Below are 20,513 nucleotides of genomic sequence, written 5' to 3' on the forward strand. Positions count from 1 at the left end.
TGGAATGACACATGAACATTTATCAAGTTTCTGTTGGCACCTTTGCTGCTCAATGTTGAGGGTTGCTTCTCTACCTTTTAACATCCTACACATCATGTTCCAACACATTTAACTCAGAAAGCAGGATAAACATGAGCCCAACAAAGGCAAAGCGGCGGGCTCTTTTCCTAACAGCCCAGGGCCACAGGGAGGGCTCCCTCCCCCGGGAGTCTGAGGGGTGCTGCTGGAGGCTCCCGGGCAGGACAATGAGGGTGGGTTCCACACACGCCTCTGTCTGCATGGAGACATCATAGCAGGTTTAAAGGAGAGCCTGCTTATGAAGGACAGCACATGAGCAGCACTGCGGTTCCTCAGTTTTAAAGGGTTAGTACCATCCGCTACACACGGGACGCTTCCCTTTTCGGCTGTGCGGCAGACTTGGTCTCAGACGACTTGAGAAGGACCCTGGGTTTCAGAGCAGAGTTTGCTAAGTAAACGAGCTCTGCCTCCCACAGCCTGCACCGCCTCTCACTTCCCTTTCTCACCTGGAAGATGACACTGTCAGAGATGTACATCATTACACTGCCCCACGGCTTTTGTGTCCCTCCTCCCAGCAGAAGGTCCAGTTAGCCACGGAAAGCCCTCAAGGCTGGACTTGATTGTTGCCTGTCCCTGACTGTACAAAGTTATCTCCCTCCTAGGGGAGCAAAGCCCACTGGAAGAATTCAAAGCCAAAAACATTAGCCAAGATGAACACAAATTCCATAGCATGCCATCGTCAGACACGAGGGCTTGTACACACATTTCAAAATAACGAGGTCTTCTACTTCAGGGAAGCAAGTAAGGGAACGCACGCTTGTAAATACAAGGCGGCAGCAAGGAAGGGGAGAGTCCGAGTGACGGCATTTGGGAAAAACCAGTGACAGCCCCGCACGCTCTCGTCTATTTGAGCTTCTTCCCTGGAACCCCAGGTGCAGAGCACAAGTGATATTTTACACAGGGAAAAGGAAAAGCTCAGAGAACTTACACATACGACTAATCCAGGATCCACAATCTGAACCCAGTCACTAATGCTCTAGAACCAAAGCATTTAACCATATTACATTACAATGTCTCATACTGAAATACCTGGATTTTAAAACATGCTTAGTAAAAGTAGATATAAGTTAGAAGTCAAGATTAAATTCAGTTTTTTTTTTTAAAGATTTTATTATTATTGGAAAGCCGGATATACAGAGAGGAGGAGAGACAGAGAGGAAGATCTTCCATCCGATGTTTCACTCCCCAAGTGAGCCGCAACGGGCCAGTACGCGCCGATCCAATGCCGGGAACCAGGAACCTCTTCCGGGTCTCCCACGAGGGTGCAGTGTCCCAAAGCTTTGGGCCGTCCTCGACTGCTTTCCCAGGCCACAAGCAGGCAGCTGGATGGGAAGTGGAGCTGCCGGGATTAGAACCGGCGCCCATATGGGATCCCGGGGCTTTCAAGGCGAGGACTTTAGCCGCTAGGCCACGCCGACGGGCCCTAAATTCAGTTTTAACACTTACAGTAATGTACTGTAAATTCTTCAGTTAAGTTTCTGGTTTTACTCTAAGCACTTGAGTAGATTTATCACCAGGCAATGTCAAAGAATTTATATTAATGATTTCCCTGTAAGGAGTAGTAAAATTGTCTGACACTTGTCCAGAATCATTAGCCCAGTGAGTGGGTAAGACTGAAATCCAGGAGCTTTGCTCTCACCACTGTTAGGTGGTGGCTGGCTGGGAAAGGTGTGGATGAGGAATTCAACATCAGCAGAAAGGCTGATTCAAGGCTGCGGGACAAGTGCAGAGGCAGGCCCAGGAGTCAGAGTGGCAGGGTGGGGCCGTTCAGAGGAGTCAAGAGCACAGGACACGCGTGGACCCCTGGGGAGGGCGAGTCAAGCAGGCAGTGTCAGCTGGGAAGGGGGCAGGCAAGACTGGGAGCTGCCCCTGCCCACTGAAACAGGCAGAGCTGGGGGCACGTCCGAGCTGTGCCGCCTGCACTGTGGGGGACTGGACTCGGACAGGACTGCCTAGCTAGGGTAACATGGCTGCCGCTCGGTGCTGGGCCCTGCACCCCCTCCTGGCAAGGTCAGACAGAACTCAGCTTACAGACTGCCTTTCTCCAGCAGATCACTTTGTGAAACAGTGTAAGAACCGAGAAAGTGAATTATTGCACCAATCCAGACTGGCAATGCCTACACAGAACCAGAATCCCAGCTGCATCCTAATTCTGCCTCTACAGTGGGCACAGGGGACCGGGGCAGGATCCGGGGTGCAGGGGGAAGGTTTCCTGAGCATAGAGGCTCAGAGCAGGCCTCGCAGAGTGAACATATGCCCAGGTGACAGAGAGCCACACCATACACTCTGCTCCTGCAGCAACTCATTTAAGGTTCAGAAAATGAACAGAACAGATTAGTAGCCTTTGACAGAAAAACCAGTGATTTCACTGGAGACCCTGTTTCCACTTAGGAGAGGGCTGTGTCATCAGCCACTCCCAACCTGCCTACTACCGCATTACGGCTGAGAAATGAGGAGGGCGTGGGCTTGTCAAGCTCAGGTTCCTTCTAGCTCCGGGATCAGGAGTGGACTCCCACACCCATCAGACACCGAACACCTCAGGGCAACAGCTGCCCCGGAGACCTGGGTGCCAAGGGTTCATGGAAGGAGAGTCCTGGGCTGCCACAGGCTGCAACCTTGTGAAAATCAATGGTGCTGCCTTTCCGATGTGAAGGAGCCAACACAATGAGAACAAGCAGCCACATCAGTGGAGCATGCGCAGCTACTGGCCCAGTCTTAATGGCATCCGAAGAAGAGCTACCTGGGGCGGCAGAGATAGAAACCTACACGGCACTGAGTCTCTCCCATGGACAAGGTCAGAACAGGAACCAAACCATGAGGCACACAGCCGTAAGGCCGTGCCCCGTTCCAAGCTACTGAAAGCTCAATAAAACCAGAAACAAGCACATGAACCTAATGGTTTGTTATAAATCTTTTCACCTGGCTCAGGGAGAAGATCAAAATCTATCTGCTCAGTGCCTTTCCCCCAATCTGTTCAAGCAGCCATAAAATAAGCATAGCATTTAAACACAGCATTAATCATTGTAATCACACTGATGTGCAATTTAGCATGTCACTACCCGTTTCAATACTCAGGTCCACATCACCATTCTAGAAGAAGCTGCACTGAGATGCCATAAAATCCATCCTTGTCATTAAGTATCCCATCCAATGAGCTTTATTCAGAGCTGTGTAGGTAACATTTTCAAAAATGTTATATATAAACAAATGCTTCAGATTAACATTTTCAAAAAGAAACCCTGTTTGTATTAAGCAGTCCCAGCTAATCCTCTCTTCTCACTCTAGCAACTACTAAGCTGCTTTCTGTTTCCATGGATCTGCCTATTCTGGACGCTTCCCAGGGTCATACAGTACAAGCCTCTGCACTTGCCTCCCCCCTCCCACTCCCCCTTAAAGAGCAGACACATACAGAGGACCTCCCACATGGGTCAGGGGCCCAGCTGGTTGGTCCATCCTCTGCTGCTTTCCCAGGCCACTAGCAGGGAGCTGGATTGGAAGTGGAGCAGCCGGGACATGAACCACAAACCACAGGGGATGCTGGCAACACAGGTGCTGCTATGGCGTAACAATGGTCCCTGAATCTGCACTCTGTTTCTCAGATTACTGCACTCGGTGCTGATCCATAACACAGAGAGGATCGGGCCTTTTTGTCTTTTCAAAGTTGGTAATAATTGTACTGTACGGCAATGTAACAGTATTTCCACCCATTGATGGATTGCTGGGACTATGTACTTTCATTTAAGGGAAATTTTTATAAACATCAGGCTTACCTGATACATGGAATAAAATAAATCACTTGATTAAGAATAGAAAGCAGATTTCATTGGTATTTCTGCTGTCAGCTTTCTGGCACTCTGCACAGTGATTTCCCACAGCTCTTGCCCTGACTCCATGGCTGAAGGCTACCCTGCTCTACCTCTCTAACTGCCTTTCATCACTCAGTCTTCTGGGGGCAGGTGCTGGTGCTGGGGAGAGCCCCTGCGGCAGGCAGAAATACACTGAAGGGGTTTTAAGAGATGATTCTTCATAGAAATTTTTCCAATGACAAATGTTTGGCAGAAAGTGCCCCACTGCCTGTCCTTCCCGCACAGTGAACAGCACGGTGTGGCTTCTGCATAGTTACAAACGGAGTCTCGGTTACAACAGACCTACCTACAGGTCTGGACGAGGAGATGCAAACCCTAGGCCTTGCCCATGCAAACACTGTTTAAACTATATTCATATTCAGCTTTAATTTGGTGGGACTGAGGAATAACATTCCATCGTTTTCTAAGGATGACACAGTAAATAACTGTTTATATAAAGTCTTCAAAATCCCTCAACTAAATCATAATATAAACTGTTCTCTTGCATCAGACATCCCTGAAACATATGGTTTTAATCATTAGTGCTAACTAGTCCCAGCTAATGTTTGACAAATACATAAAACAACTTCCAGGGCTCAGGATATGAAATAATCAGACATTTTTACTTTCATACAAAATTAAGAACTTCATCTGGAACACTTTGAGCGTAACATATTTACAAAGTTCCAATGCAATCATTTTTCCTATAAAAATGAAAGCACGCCGTACTGCGGGTCAGAGCCTTGATTACAGCATTGTTCCGATCACACACCATGTACGACAACACGGGGACAGAACGGCTGTTTCGCACTGGAAGAATAAATCATGTGGTAAAAAACATCTAGGATAGTGGAAAAAGAGAACTGTATTCTGTGTAAGCAAATATTCTATTAAAAAATTTAAACCGGGCCTGGCACAGTAGCCTAGCAGCTAAAGTCCTCACCTTACATGTGCCAGGATCCCATATGGGCAACGGTTCTAATCCCAGCAACACTGCTTCCAATAATAAAGTAAATATAAAAATAAACATTTATTTAAAAAACTTGAGTCTACTTTTATTTATTCAAAAGGAAGAGACAGAGAGAGAAGAAGAAACTGAGGCAGAAACAGAAAGTTCTCCCATCTTAATTCCTTGTCCGAATGCTAGCAACAGTCAGGGCTGGCCAGGCCAAAGCCAAGAGGGCAGACTCCGTTTTGGGATCTCAAATTTTCAAAGACAAAGGCAAATGATATATTAGAAACAGCAATCCACCCACACCAGGAATTGGGAAGGGGGCAAACCAGGCCTTTAAAATGCTGTTATGCTGTAGAAAAGACCAAGGCGGAGAACTACAAAATATCTTCAATTTTGACAGCTTGCGCTATCCTGCTCATACCATGAAAAAATGCCATCTAAGTGTAAACTACAGAAACGCACAAAGACAATTACATAGGACTGCCTAATTTTGTTTTTGCTAAATTCACTCAAACAAGCCAGTTACTTTATCCTGTGATTTTTTTTCCTTAATAAACAAAAGCCAGAATACTCTACTAGGGACAAGTGCTGTGACACAGCATGTTCAGCCACTGCCTGCAGGCCTGGCATCCCGTTTGGGACTCAGCTCTCTGCCAATGAGCCTGGGAGGGCAGCAGAGCACAGCCCTGGTCCCTGGCATCCATGCAGGGAATCCACAAGAAACTCCCTGCTTCTGACTTTGACCTGGCCCCGCCCGGGCCACCTGGGGAATACACCATGGATGGAAGAACAAGCTCTAACCCTGCCCTTCACATCAGTCTCCAAAAACCAGAAAACCACAAAACAACACACACACACCCCAAAGCTGATAACTATGAATCCTGGGATGATTTAGCCATTGAGTAGTATTAGTTTCAACCTTAGTTCTGAGACACAAAAGCGAACATGGGACCTGTGTTAGACAAGGTTCACATGGGGCTGAGGCGCTCCTGCTTCTTGAGGCAGTTTTCTGTGGGTGGAGGCGACACGCTCTGCGGCAGGTATAGGAACTCTTCAGGTAAGCAGCAGTGGTGCTAAAATCAAGTTATCAACTAACAGGTTCAGAGAATTATACTCGAGTCCATGGTTCACATTTTGTTATCACATGACCTTCGCTAAACTATTTTATTCCAGTGTCCTCATACAAAGTGCACATGATTAAAAGCTACTCTGAACTGCTATACTGTTTGACATAAAGTAGTTACTTAATGAATAGGAACCTTCTCAACAGCAGGAGCATTCAGAGCATTGGGACTATGTCAGGAAATGACCATTTAGTACAAACTCAGACATTCTGAAAACTTTCGGCGAAAACTTTAGTACATTATTTAAAAATAATGTACTAAAGTTGCAACATTAAACAATTTCAGACTCAGAAAATTAAAAATATATCAGGGCCCGGTGGTGTGGCCAAGCGGCTAAAGTCCTTGCCCTGAATGCGCTGGGATCGCATATGAGCACCAGTTCAAATTCCGGCAGCTCCACTTCCCATCCAGCTCCCTGCTTGTGGCCTGGGAAAGCAGTTGAGGACAGCCCAAAGGCTTGGGACCCTGCACCCACATGGGAGACCTGGAGGAGGTTCCTGGCTCCTGGATTTTAATTGGCGCAGCACCGGCCATTGTGGTCACTTGGGGAGTGAATCACCGAACGGAAGATCTTCCTCTCTCTCTCTCCTTCTCTCTGTATATCTTTGTAATAAAAATAAAATAAATCTTAAAAAAAAAAAAAATGAAAATTAAAACTAGGAATGGTTTTTCATTTAAAATTTTAAGTGACAGTGTTTAATCTATAATAAAATAATTAAGCCCTAAAAACCAACAGCCTATTACTTCCTTCACACATTAGTCTTAGAGGCAATAGGAATGTTTTAAACAGTCTTACAAATTCTATGAAGGCCAAGCTCATTTATTTTTAATTTTTAACAAATTTCAATGCAAATGTTTAATTTTATTAATATGATTTGCCATTATAAACATCTACTTCAATCAACTTTTTCCCAATAAATGCATTTCTAAAAATAGTTTTATTTACTTTGATTTTCTGCTTCTTAAAATCCAATTATTTTTTTACATTATTTTGTCTGTATTTTTTTTAATCCAAAATTTCTCTTCAGTTGCCAAGCATTAGCTCATTAAAAAAAAAAAAAAAATTTGTTCTGACAAATCAATCATTTACCCCAGCCATGTGCTGGCAGTGAAAATCTGGGCAAACAGAAACTCTAATGTGGACTGTGCCAGCCAGTGGATTCTGGAAAGATTTCATCATGCTTGAAATGGCGAGATTAGCAGCAATTCAGAACTGGTGAACTCTCAAAACCGCTTGAGCAGGATCCTCAGAGCATGCTCCACACTGGGGACCTGGGATGGGTGGGGCTTCTCCCTTTATCTCCCCCTTTACCCCAGATACAGGAAAAAAAGAGAGCGAGAGCGAGAGAGAAAGAGAGAATGTGGAAACAAAACAAAACAAAACAAAAAACTTCGTTCTGGGCCTGGCATGATGTATGTGATGAGGCTTTGTGTCCCAGCTGCTCCACTTCCCATTCAGCTCCCTGCTTGTGGTCTGGGAAAGCAGTGGAGGACGGCCTTGGGACCCTGCACCCGCGTGGGCGACCTGGAGCAATCTGCTGGTTTTGGATTAGCTTAGCTTCAGCTGTTGTGGCCATTTGGGGAGTCAACCAAAGGATGGAAGCTGTATCTCTCCTCCTCTCTGTAAATTTGCCTTTCCAAGGGGAAAAAACAAAAAGAACGAACGAAAGAAAAATAAAACCCTGTACTCACAAGTAACATTACAGGGACAATTATGATGTTTGTCTACATGCATGCGCACAGAGAAAAACATTGCATTATGATCAAAATTAGCACATCTGAGTGAAAGGCACGTGCCTGCTCAGTGCGCTGTTGCCTAAAGTTTGTGAGTTTGCGGCTGTGTGGGAGACCCAGAAGCTCCACACTTCTGGGGAGTGAACCACCAGATGGGAGATCTTTCTGTTTCTCCTTCTCTCCGTAAATCTGACCTGCCTTTCCAATAAAAATAGCTCTTTTCAAAAAATTTACTGTTTTGTGCAGTAACAGATTGAAGCCAAGTTTGTTATTAGATCTGTAACAATAACAACTGATCATTTGATTTCTAATATTTTAGTGGAATTATATTGCTTCACAAATACAACTTATTAGGATCATCTATTTACTTGTGGCTATACAGAATTACATTCTGTTAGATATTTAAGAATTTATAATGAGCTCACTGTGCATCTTAAATAACAGAAAAAATTTGCAGAAGATCTCATTTCATTACCAAAAATTTGAAAAGTATATACACATATATATAATTTTTGTTCAGTTAAAATCATACCACAAATACATTTCTTACAGCCAGAGAAAATGCATACATACAAAGCTACACCATACCTTCAAAGACATCCGTCATTTTGCAGATGTGGGCGAAGGTGGCTCCAGTTGCCCAGGTATACACGACATCCATTAAGTGAGGTTTGAACGAGCTTAGGTACGTTTCCTCATCTACTTCCAACTTGGCTTCTGCTGAAACTTTTGCGATTCTTTTGGCACATTCCTATAAAGATAATAAAGGAATGTCACTTCTTTCTTTAGCTTCCCAAAGCCAGTATCCCACAAGGTCCCCTTTTCTCTGAAGTATTATGCCTGCAATTCGGATATTCTGCTTCTGTGGAGACACACTGCCTTTAGCCTTTGCTGCTGAATGATAAAAAACCAAGCTCTTGCATTATGTCAACATGGTCCAGAAAATATATAATAGGAGCAGGAAATCAGCAACTTACAGCTTTTGTACAGAAAACTAAAATTTTTCCTTAAAGTTATTCAAGAGCATGACTGGACAATAAGATACTGGACTCTATGTTTGGTATACGCTTGCAATGGGGGAATCTCAACTGAACTTGAGCTGTGGTTATGCAACAAGGTGGAGGAATCCACCATGGTGGGAGGGTTTGGGGAGGGGTGGGGAGAACCCAAGTACCTATGAAACTGTGTCACATAATACAATGTAATTAATGAAGTAAAATAATAAATAATTAAAAAAAAAGTTATTCAAGAGCAAAAGAACATATTTTTAAACTATTTCATTAGCAAGAAAAACAAAACAGATTAAGAGAAACAAAAATACTATGATAAAACAACTTCTGTTTCAACAAAGTTTAAAGTCTTAGATTTTCTTACAATAAGAAACTTAAGATTTACTCTTTTCTACCTGGTCATTTAAAGGGTCAAAAACCCCCACGTGGCCCCGGCGCCATGGCCTAGCAGCTAAAAGTTCAGGATCCCAGGTGGGTGCTGTTTGTACCACAGGAGCCCAACTTCCCATCCAGCTCCCTGCTTGTGGCCTGAGAAAGCAGTTGAGGACGGCCCAAAGTCTTGGGATCCTTCACCTGCTTGGGAGACCCAGAAGAGGATCTGGGCTCTTGGCTTTGGATCGGCGCAGCTCCAAGCATTATGGCCGCTTGGGGAGTGAATCATTGGACGGAAGACATGTCTCTCTCTCTCTCTCCTTCTCTGTATATACCCAGCTTTGCAATAAAAATAAATAAAACTTAAAAAAAAAAAAACACATATATGCAGACTTCCTTGGTTCTGGAAGTTTAAATTTTTTAGTAGAATTACGGGATGTTAAATATTCTACTGAAGGAGACCTATCAATGATTTTTTTATAATGTGTTAGTGTATCTTTCCTTATTTCCCTACTGTTGAAAAAGGAGGATAAAATCGCCTATTCTAAGAAGAGACACACATTTGCTACTAAAAGGTGTGGCTTTGAGGATATTTTATTATTACAGAATAGATTTTAAAAGTTTGTGGAGGAGCTGGCACAGTGGCACAGTGAGCTAAGCTGCTGCTCTGCCTCACTTCCCATCCCGTCTGCTGCTGATGCGCCTGGGAGGGCAGCAGCAGATTGCCCGTGCACTGGGCCCCACTCCCATGGGGACCTTCTGGAGTCCAATCTTCAACTGGGCCTGGTCCAGCCCCGGCCTTGGGGGGCATTTCAGAATGAACCAACCAATGGACGCTCACTCTCACTGTGAAAATCCTTAAAATAAACAAATATATAAAACTTCACTGTAAATTCAAGCAGAAAATGTATAAAACACCACATGTTCATAAACTAATTCAGTTCATATGATCCCACTCTTGGGGCCCGTTGCAATGGCTCATTGGTTAATCCTCCTCTTACAATATGGGCACTGGTTCATGTCCCAGCTGCTCCACTTCCCCTTCCATCTCCCTGCCTGTGGCCTGGGAAAGCAGTAGAGGACGGCCTAAAGCCTTGGGACCCTGCACCCGCATGGGAGACCTGGGAGAAGCTCCTGGATCCTGGCTCCTGCTTGGCTCAGCTCTGATTGTTCCAGCCATTTGGGAAGTGAACTAGCAGATGGAAGATTTTTCTCTGTAATCCTGCCATTCCAATAAAAATAAATGTTAAAAAAATTCTCTTCCTTTTACAAAATATTTATTTATATTTACTGGAAAGGCAGACTTACAGAGAGAAAGAACGACTGATCTTCCATCTGCTAGTTTACTCCCCAAATAACTGCAATGGCTGGAGCTGGGATGGTGCGAAGCCAGGAGCCTGGAGCTTCTTCTGGATTTTGGAAGTAGAGTAACCAGGACTTTAACTGGCATCCTTACGGGATACCAGCACCTCAGGTGGAGGTCTAATGTGCAACAACACAACGCTGGTCCCAAGATTCAAGTGCTAATATGAAGGAAGAAAATTATATGAGAAAAGACTTATAATGCTGCAGTTTTAAGACTGCACTTACAGCAGCTACACACAATCTGTTGTAATTACTAATACAAATGTCACAAAATGTTTTCAGAGCAGCAGCATGTGATGCATGTCAAATTCTTTCAAGTTTAACCCCAATGGAAGTAGTCTCTGTGGAATGATAAAACCATGATTACACTGTCAAACATCTATTTTACATTACTATGCATAAGACACACAGACACAAAGAAGAAAGTCTTACCTGCATTTGACGAAGTGGTCCTGCTAACTGCTCTGTTAACTTGGGCATCTCACTGGACTGCAAAGGACATATAAACACTCAGATTTATAGTACAGCATATACTAGCCTGATTTGACAAACAAATGAAGCAGAGCTTTTAATACAAAAGAACCTGGTCTTTGGCATTTAGTTTCTAATCAACGCTAAGACTCTATAAGCAAAATCATCACTTCCTTCTTCCTATGTTGTATTTTATTTCAGAGGAAAACACTGCAGTGCCAAGTCTGCCAAGCTGCTAGCTTTGTCTCCATCAATGGAGCAGAGGGACAGCAAGCATCAGAAACACATAAGAGCAGGTCAGTGACGTCAACACTAGCAACAGTTCAACCACAATTTAATTTTGGAACATTTTTATCTGGTAGGGGAGCCCTTAACCAGCAGAAACTGAAAATTCTGGATAAAAGAACACTAAATATAATGTTTCCAACTTTCACTTCATGGAGCTATTTTTCAGCATTTCAAGCAAGATTGAGGAATCTTGACAAAGATCATGCGGAATGTGTATTATGAAAAAGCTACAAACAAATCTCAAAACTACTTGCAACAAAATAAACTTATCTTTTAACTTTTTATTTCTATGAACTCTTTGAAATATCCAAGTATAGATATTATGTAATAATCCATAAATGGCTCCCAGATTATTTACATTTAAACAGAACCGTTTGATGTGATGAAAAAGCAACATAGACTACATTCAACATCTCAGTCTAATGGAGTGAAGAAGGCACCACTGCTCAATGGCTGCGCAGGGTGCACTCCTGGCTCTCAGCTCCTGCCCACCACCCAAGGGCACAGCTCTGTAGGGCAGGCCAAGGTGACTGCCTTGTGCAGTCCCCATCACACACTCCAGGTTCTTAGCTCATCTTTCCTTTAGGCCTCAACTCCAGCTTCACTCATTAGCGAGGCCTCCCTAGTCACAATAGTTAATTAGCACTTTTACTGCTCAATGATCTCTATCCGACTCTCCGGCCTCAATTTTCTTCAAAACCTGTATTATCACGGAATGTGGACTTCCTGTCATGTTCATGTACGAGCAGTATCTCTAGTGTGTAGCTCTGTGCACAACGGGAGCAGGTCTCTGGCCTGGGGGCTGAGAGAGCCACCTGGGGATGCGTGTATTCCACACCAGAGTGCCTGGGTGCAGGTACCAGCTCTGCTCCAATTCCGTGTTCCTGCCAATGCCCTGGAGGGCAGCAGTGATGGCTCACATACTTGGTCCCCCTATCACCCATGTGGGAGACAAGAGTTCCTGGTGACAACCTGGCCCAGACCTGACTGTGAACCTTTCGAGGGGGATCAGCCAATAGCATATCTGACTCTGAGCTTCTCTCTGCCTTTCAAAATAAATAAAAGAAATTTGTCTTTCTCATCTTTGTATCAGTTGTTCACAAGTTTTAAGTTTGACATATACAACAATACATTTAACTTTTTAGAACAAATTAACACTCCAGGACTAGCGTAGGGTGAAGTTTTACTATAACCTCACAGACTGTTTTTATTAAATTTCTCCAACTTTACTTTTATCAATCCTTTTCTTTCTGTGACCACCTAAGGCACAGTGCCAATCAATGCGCCATTTCACAGAACCTAAAACTTTAGTCTGGTAATTACCCACAAATAAAACGCTACTTTATTTTCCACTGTGATGTTCTGTGTTTTACTTCTCTTACTCCATTCGCATTGAAGTCATCTGGTTTTCAATTATACTAAATCTGTTAAAAACTAAAAACTTTAATTAAAAAAACTTCCGATTTTTTATTGATATTACTTATAGACATATGAGGCAACATCTATAATTTAAAATATTCACAATACTTTAAAAAATTAAGACATACATAAATGTACAAAACCTATTAACTCACATTCTCCTGAAACACAAAGCAGCTTAACAACGCCGTTGCCTGTTCTGCAGAGAGGTCATTGAAAAGGCCATTAAACATCATCTCGGTGAGGAGGAGCTCGTCAGCACTGCCAAGGCCAGCAAGGAGAGAGAAAGCAGAACCTCAGAGGGGAAGCCACACCCTCGCGTATACAAATCCTGAACATGGTTTTTAATAAAATGCACTACACAGCCATAAGAAGGAACCATGACAAATGATAAGGATTAACGTAAGGAAACGGCAACTCTTTATACTTATCAACACACAAATAACTATAGACAGGTATGTCACATAAATTATCAAATACCAAGATTCACACATTCATGGAAATAACCACTTTTCAACTCAGCTTACTGGGGGAAAAACATCACTATTTATTAACCTTCTGAATGATTTGTATTAAAAAAGATAATGAAAAAAGCATGCTTTAATAGAAGTCTTACGATATACATATATATATATTTTAAAGATTTCTTTTTATTTCAAAGGAAGTATTATAGAGAGAAGGAGACACACAGAGAGAGGGAGAGAGATCTTCCATTTGCAGGCTGACTGCCTGAATGGCTGCAGCAGCTGGACTGAGCTGATGCGAAGGCAGGAACCAGGTCTCACGTGGGTGCGGGATCCAAGGCCTTGGGCCACCTTTCAATGCTTTCCCAGTCCATAAGTAGGAAGTTGGGCAGTAAGCGGAGCCGCCAAGACTAGAATTGCTGCCCATATGATGCTAGCAGTGCAGGCTGAGGATTAGCTTACTAAGCCACTCTGCCGAACCCGTTTTTTTTTTAATGGGTTTATTTTATTTTTATTTGAAAGGCAGATTTACAGATAGGAGAATCACGCAGAGTGATCTTGCGTCTACTGGTTCACTCCCCAATTGGCCACAACAGCCAGAGCTGACCCAATTCAAAGACAGGAGCTTCCCCAGGGTCTCCCACACAGGTGCAGGGCCCAGGGCCTTCGACTATCCTCCACTGCTTTCCCAGACCAGAAACAGGGAGCTGGATTAGAGTGGAGCAGGTGGGACATAAACCAGTGCCTATATAGGATGTCACCACTGTAGGTGAAGGTTTAGCTTACTACATACGCCACGGCCCTGGCCTTAGGGTGTACCCACACTTTACACCACTCTGTCCTAGTGCTGAAGTGTATATAAGCAAGACAGACATTGTCCCCTGAACATTGGCCTCAGAATGCAAGGAACTGTTGCTCACAGGTACCATCCACAGTCGTGGAGGACAGCCACCTACTAAATAGGATTCTAGTTCTCACGTATCTGTAAAAGGTACCAGTCTGTCATTTCTTCTGATTCTTCTTGCTCTTGTACCATGAAAATGTACTGCTGACTCCAAATTTCCAATACGAAGGGACATCAAAAAATGTGGAGACAGACAGTTGGCACCTACTTGCTTGGGAGGTCTGCCTTCCAAATAGGAAGTGCCTGGGTTTGAATCCTGGTTCTACTTCCAATTTCAACTTCCCTGTAATGCACACTCTGCAAGATAGCAGCTGATGACTCAAGTGTTGAGGACCCAACTACCCAAGCCAGGATTCAAACCGGGTATTTCTATATGAAACATGGGCCACCCACGTGAGAGACTAATATGTCCAGCTCCTGGCCAGTTCTACCTATTTAGGACATTTTGGGAGTACATTAACAAATAGAAGATCATTGTCTGTCTTTCAAATAGAAAAACTGAAACAAATTTAAAAACTCTCAAATTCATACATATTTTTTCTATGAACTTTCTGAATTAACTCACACGTCTTATAGATTCTAGCTTATTAGGTCATCTTCCACTACTTTCCCAGGCCATTTTGTTTTCCCAGGAGTTAGACTGGAAGTGGAACAGTTGTCCATGAACAGCTGCCCACATGGGATACCTACTATGTTGCAACACAGTCCTGAAAGTCTCTTCAATAAATAACACAACAGGATTTGTGTTTTGTATAGTATACGGAGAAAGAATCTGAAGGATGGATTGTAGAAATTCAAAACACCAGGCAAGAAACAATGACTGCATGTCAGTCAGGTACTTTATAAAGGCATGGACGTAGAGCACACTCAGTAAGATACTAAAAGGCAGAAAGGAATCTATGCAGTCCCTCAACTTTTCATAAGATACATTTTGGGAAATATTAACACACTTTCACATGTACCTCTATAAACAGAAAACTTCTCTTGGAAAAATAAGGAGTATTATTCTTCCAAGACAAAACCTAGCTATCAATGCCTAAGAAATTCATTTCTTTATTAATTATTAAGCTGCAGGTTACAGCAGAATGAAATAACTCAGTAACACTAACTTTGGCATATGAATCATTTGAGTTCAGAGATTTAGTCCAGTTCTAGAGGTATATTATTTGCTTCATCGTGTCTAGATTTATTTAACTACAAGTAGGAAAGTTGAATGATAATCACAGCTTGAAGGAAAATAAGAGGCCAGTGATCAAGATCTGGCTAGCAGAAATCTGGCTCACTCAGTAACTAAAAAAACAAAAAACAATCTGGGGGCAGGTGTTTAGCCCAGCAATTCAGACTGTCTGTATCCCACACTAAGTCCCTGGGTTCATTTCCCAGCTTCACTGCTGATGCCACATTCCTGCTAGAGCGGGCACTGGGAGGCAGCAAGCAGCTAGGAGCTTGCTACCCACATGAGATGGCGTTTCCACCCCGACTTCAGTCCTCCAAGCTGTCAACGAACCAGTGAATAAAAGCACTTAATTTTTTAAGTGCATTCTGAATTAGCACGAACATTTCAAATCAAGAGATGTCACCTACACCTAAACTCTGGATTACTGAATTCTCTAAGATAAAAACTCAGGTAGTAATTAGTGCAGGGCAGCCAACAGTTGTCCTACTCATCAATCTCCCATGTAGACATCTGAGATTGTACCCAGACAGATGAATGGGAAAAGCAAGTCTTCATCAAGAATGTCTGAAACTACTTGTGAAGGCTGTACTCAGGCCCCATCAGGCCCATCTGAGGACACAGAAAAACTAATTCAAAAAATGATTTGTATGAATTCATTGAGAATGATGATCATCAATGAATGGGTGAAGCAAGATATGTTCAGGCTGGACACTGCTCACCGCACAGAAAACACTCATCATGCTGGGAAACAATGGTGTACTTTAAGGACACTGCTGTGAAGTGTATTTCTACAGGCAGCCACAAGCCCACCTCCTGTTCCTCATGTTCTGCTAGAGCTGCCTGAACCGTACAGATGGCTTTGAGCACAGCTGGTGATTTCAACAGAATTAAAATGGCGTAAGATGTAAAACACAGATCCTCAGGCTAACAAACTTTAAACACAGTTCTCAAACTGCACTGACAGTATCTCAGGTCTGAACAGCCATATGTGGCTACTTTCAGAACAGTACAGATACAGCGTATTTTCATCATCACAGAAAGTTCTACTGGACAGTAACTACTTCTCCATAAAATGGTGAAGTCTATCTGCCACTTCAATCTGGAAAATTCAAGAGAACGTGGTAGAAGTAATGCTGTATGATATCCAAGAGAGGTCACAACAGGCGAAGGTTGGGCAGAACACTGGGTCTGCTAGGACACACACTGGTTTGAGTCCCCACAAAGGCGTGCAGCTCACAGCCTAGAGGGAGGTATCAAATTAAAAAATCATCTCATCTGGCCCTTCCAAGGCAGGCAGGACTTAAAATACAATAAATCCTCAGCAGGCTAATTTTCAAGTTGATAATTTTGTATGGCCCACAAATGATGCTATAAATATCCAAATGGCTCTTGGCAGAAAAAGGGCTCCAAACCTAACAGTCCTACCATCTTGAGGTTGCCCTAGCCTCCATGAACAAGTAGAGGGCAGAAAAATCCTGGTATCCCTCAAGCCGCCCCAGACTTGCAGTACTGCAACTTAATCATTTGTCTCATGACAATTATGGGAGAGTCAGAAGCATCCAACTAAGCCCTTCCAGAATTTCTAACCCACAGAAACCATGAAAGAATAAAATGACTGTTTTTGTTTTAAATCACTTTGGTCTGAGATCATCTGTAATGTGGAAAGACTGTATAAGAATGTGTGGATGTCATGTTATTTGGTATATGAATACTTATAAATGTCTTCACTGAATTATGATCTCTACATATTAATACATTCTTCTTTTTAAACTTAAAAAATAAAGAAAAAAATTTTAAACTATTTTGAAAAAATTGAAGACAATAACTTTTCAAGCAAACAGATTAAACACACCTTTTCAAAACAAAGAAAACCAGGTAAGGCCAGCAGGGGATGTCAACTGCTTCGTCAAAGGATGGAAAGCAGAACAGGTTGGACAATTCTCCTGGCCAAACTTTGCAGCATGTTCCTGGCTCTGTGGTTACACTAAGGTGGACTCTGTCAATCAAGAGACCCAGAGCAGGGTTCTAAGGTGTCAACAAAGAACCCTCTCCCGCCTCCAGATGTTGACTTAGTGTGACACAGGAGAAAAAACAACAAGTGAAACATGTGTCCCACTGACCTTCTTCCATACCTGCCTCTCCTCACCCTAACTGGAGGCCCACACAGGCATGCAGCCCTGTCAACTATGCAAATAGTATTTAAAAAAGAAAATATTGTGTCCTGTAACACTCTGTTGTAACACCCTATTGTTAGCTCAAAGCATCAGTAAAATCTGCGATCCCTAAAAAATAACAGTTATTACCTTGTGTTTCAAGGTGTAAAATGTTCAAAATACAAAATAAATGCATATGAAATTGTACTAAGATCATTTAAAAATTCCATGGTGTATTTTCAAGTCAACGGAAATGCATTTTTCTAACATCTCAGTTTGAAAACAGTCTGTGCTTAATGTAGACGATACTGTGAAAAGTTTACATTTTTAAGAAACTCTTTTTCATAAATACCCATTATTTAAAACAGTAATTCCACCACTTCTTGGCCTTTTGGCTAAGATCAAGTGTAAAACAGTAATCCCATTGTAGAGACAGGTGTTTGGCTGTGGCTGGACTACCACTGGAGAAGCTAGCATCCCATATTCTGATGCCTGGGTTCAAGACCAAGCTCTACTCTCCAGTCCAACTTTCTGCCAGTATGCCCTCCGGGAGACAGGAGCTGATGACTCAAGTCCCTGGCTTGCTTGCAGCCCTGTGAGCTCCTGGCGCCCAGCTTCGGCTTGGCCAGGCACAGGGCACCGCTGGCGTCTGCGAAGTGAGCTAGTGAGTAGGAAATCTTTGTCTCTCTGCCTTTCCAATAAAATAGGTAAAAATAGCAATGCTAGTTTAAAATCAACCTCCTAGAAAAACAGCTAGACTTTACCTGCTTATCTCACAAGCCACTCGTCCTTTCATTTCAATGACATCAGAAGAAGTAGCAAAGCCCAATCTTCTTAAAACACGTTTGCGACATTTGAGCTCATCCATTTGTAGGACAGTTCTTGCTTTCTTCAATTCTCGCTTTGCAGATTTAATATCTATTGCAATCTAATGCATATAAAATAGAAAATTCAATACCAAAGTGAACAATATAAAATGAGATATACTCATGATCAAAACAAAATATTTTATAAAAACACTTTACAATATGGTTTTCTATTAAAACATCCTCTTGTGTGGGGAGGAGGATTGCGAGGGATGGGGAAGTTGCATTTTAAATGTCTTCCATTATCCATTTAATTCTTCCAGCAATCCTAAAAAGAAGGGAATATTAAATCTGCATTTGACAGATGAGAAACATGCACAGAGAGATTATTAAGCTTAAAGTCAGAGTCAGTGAGTGGTAGCAGTCCAGGCCACCAGACCTCCGAATCCAAGCTCTGTGATTACTCTGCCACGAGCACAGCTTTTATAACTCCATCAACAAAAGCAATACTTGCTAAGCTAGACAACATGACCTATCAGATCCATCCAGCTCCCTGCTCATCTCCCTAGAAAAGCAATGGGAGATGGTCCAACTACTTGGTTCCTGCACCTGCATGGAGACTCCAGATGAAGTTTCTGGCTCCTGGCTTTGGCCTGGTACAGCCTTGATTACAGAGGCTATTTGGGTAATGAATCAAAGGATAGATTTATCTCCCTCCTCTCTCTCTACCTCTGCCTATCAAATAAATAAATCATTCTTTTTTTTTTTTAAAGATTTATTTTATTACAGCCAGATATACACAGAGGAGGAGAGACAGAGAGAAAGATCTTCCGTCCGATGTTTCACTCCCCAAGTGAGCCGCAACAGGCCGATGCGTGCCGATCCGATGCCGGGAACCTGGAACCTCTTCCGGGTCTCCCACGCGGGTGCAGGGTCCCAAAGCTTTGGGCCGTCCTCGACTGCCTTCCCAGGCCACAAGCAGGGAGCTGGATGGGAAGTGGAGCTGCCGGGATTAGAACCGGTGCCCATACGGGATCCCGGGGCTTTCAAGGCAAGGACTTTAGCCGCTAGGCCACGCCGCCGGGCCCTATTGAGAATGCTTTTAGTGATTGCAGATTACAATTAATTCCCCTAAAAAGCTGACCTAGTAACACTTTACACTACGAGGATGACTGTAATTAAAAAAAGGCAATAGTAAGTGTTCAGAGAACATGGAAAAATCAACATCATAGATTGCTATGTATTTGCAAAACGATGCAGCCATGTTGCACAATATTTCGGCAGGTTCTCAAAGTTAAATACAGTTATCATATGACCCAGCACTTCCATCCAATCTTGCTAAATAGAAAACATGTCTACACATATTTCAAATAAATTCAAAAACAAACAAAAACACAGTAAGTTCACTTTGGCATTATCAGAAAAGCTAAAAAGTGTGAAAAAACCACCGAATGATGAATAGTCAAACAACATTAAGTATACTCACACAACTGAATAATTTAAAAAATTATTGATTCAATCCACATCATGAATGAGCTTACTTCCACTAAATACGGTATAATGAGCCTTGAAAATGAGCGATGCTTAGTGAAAGAAGGAATACACTAAAGCTACATATGATTCTACACAAGGAAGCGAAAAACACTTATTTACGCCAACACAGAGAATTCTATACACGCATTAATTTTCTGCCATACCTGTGCCTTTTTTTCACAAAGTGTATACACAGTTTCCAAATTTGGATCATTGTGAAGTGGATGAGAATACATTCGATGCTCAAAAGCTTCTATTTTCTGGATGACTTTTTTCAGCCCTTGGTCTTGAATGCCCATGTCATCGAGAGGATCTAGCAAGGGCACACCATCAGGAAAACGTTTCTGAACTTCCTAAAATAAAGCAGGAAATCAGCCAAACAAATTTTTTTCTATGTACATGATCATAAGAATTCTGCAGATGTAATTTTGTCTTTTTTTGCATTGAAATTGGGGACATTTTCCTACTGTCCTCCAGAAGTCTTTTTTAATGGTTGCACTGTGATTTACTGACATAGGAATGTATTGTAATTTATTAATAAATCTAGTTCTGCATTAGCCAAGTTACAGATGTGGTACATGTTATTGATAAATCCATCAGAGCAAATGTGTAGGTTATAAATAATCTTATAATGAGCATCTCTGCCAAACATCTCTTTAGGATTACTCCCAGTGAAGGCATGCATTTCTGAGTTAAAAGACATAAATTTGGGCCCGGTGCAGTAGCCTATTAGCTAAAGTCCTAGCTTTAAACGTGCTGTAATCCCATATGGGCATTGGTTCTAATCCCAGCGGTCCTGCTTTCTACCCATCTCC

The 20,513-nt window shown here is 42.6% G+C and overlaps 1 protein-coding gene across 1 annotated transcript in view; it reads right to left on the bottom strand.

Moving 5' to 3' along the window:
* The window catches only part of MTREX (Mtr4 exosome RNA helicase), a 77,010-nt gene that overhangs the window by 2,216 nt on the left and 54,281 nt on the right, over positions 1-20,513 (bottom strand). Inside the window, exons 21-25 of the mRNA XM_058680202.1 lie at positions 19,863-20,051; positions 18,124-18,287; positions 12,817-12,922; positions 10,916-10,972; positions 8,325-8,487 (exon numbers count right to left, since the gene is read on the bottom strand). Coding sequence (XP_058536185.1) covers positions 8,325-8,487; positions 10,916-10,972; positions 12,817-12,922; positions 18,124-18,287; positions 19,863-20,051 — 679 coding nt within the window. The remainder of the gene's footprint in view (positions 1-8,324; positions 8,488-10,915; positions 10,973-12,816; positions 12,923-18,123; positions 18,288-19,862; positions 20,052-20,513) is intronic.

This window comes from Ochotona princeps, chromosome 23 (assembly GCF_030435755.1).
Source record: "Ochotona princeps isolate mOchPri1 chromosome 23, mOchPri1.hap1, whole genome shotgun sequence".
NCBI classification, from domain to species: Eukaryota; Metazoa; Chordata; class Mammalia; order Lagomorpha; family Ochotonidae; genus Ochotona; species Ochotona princeps.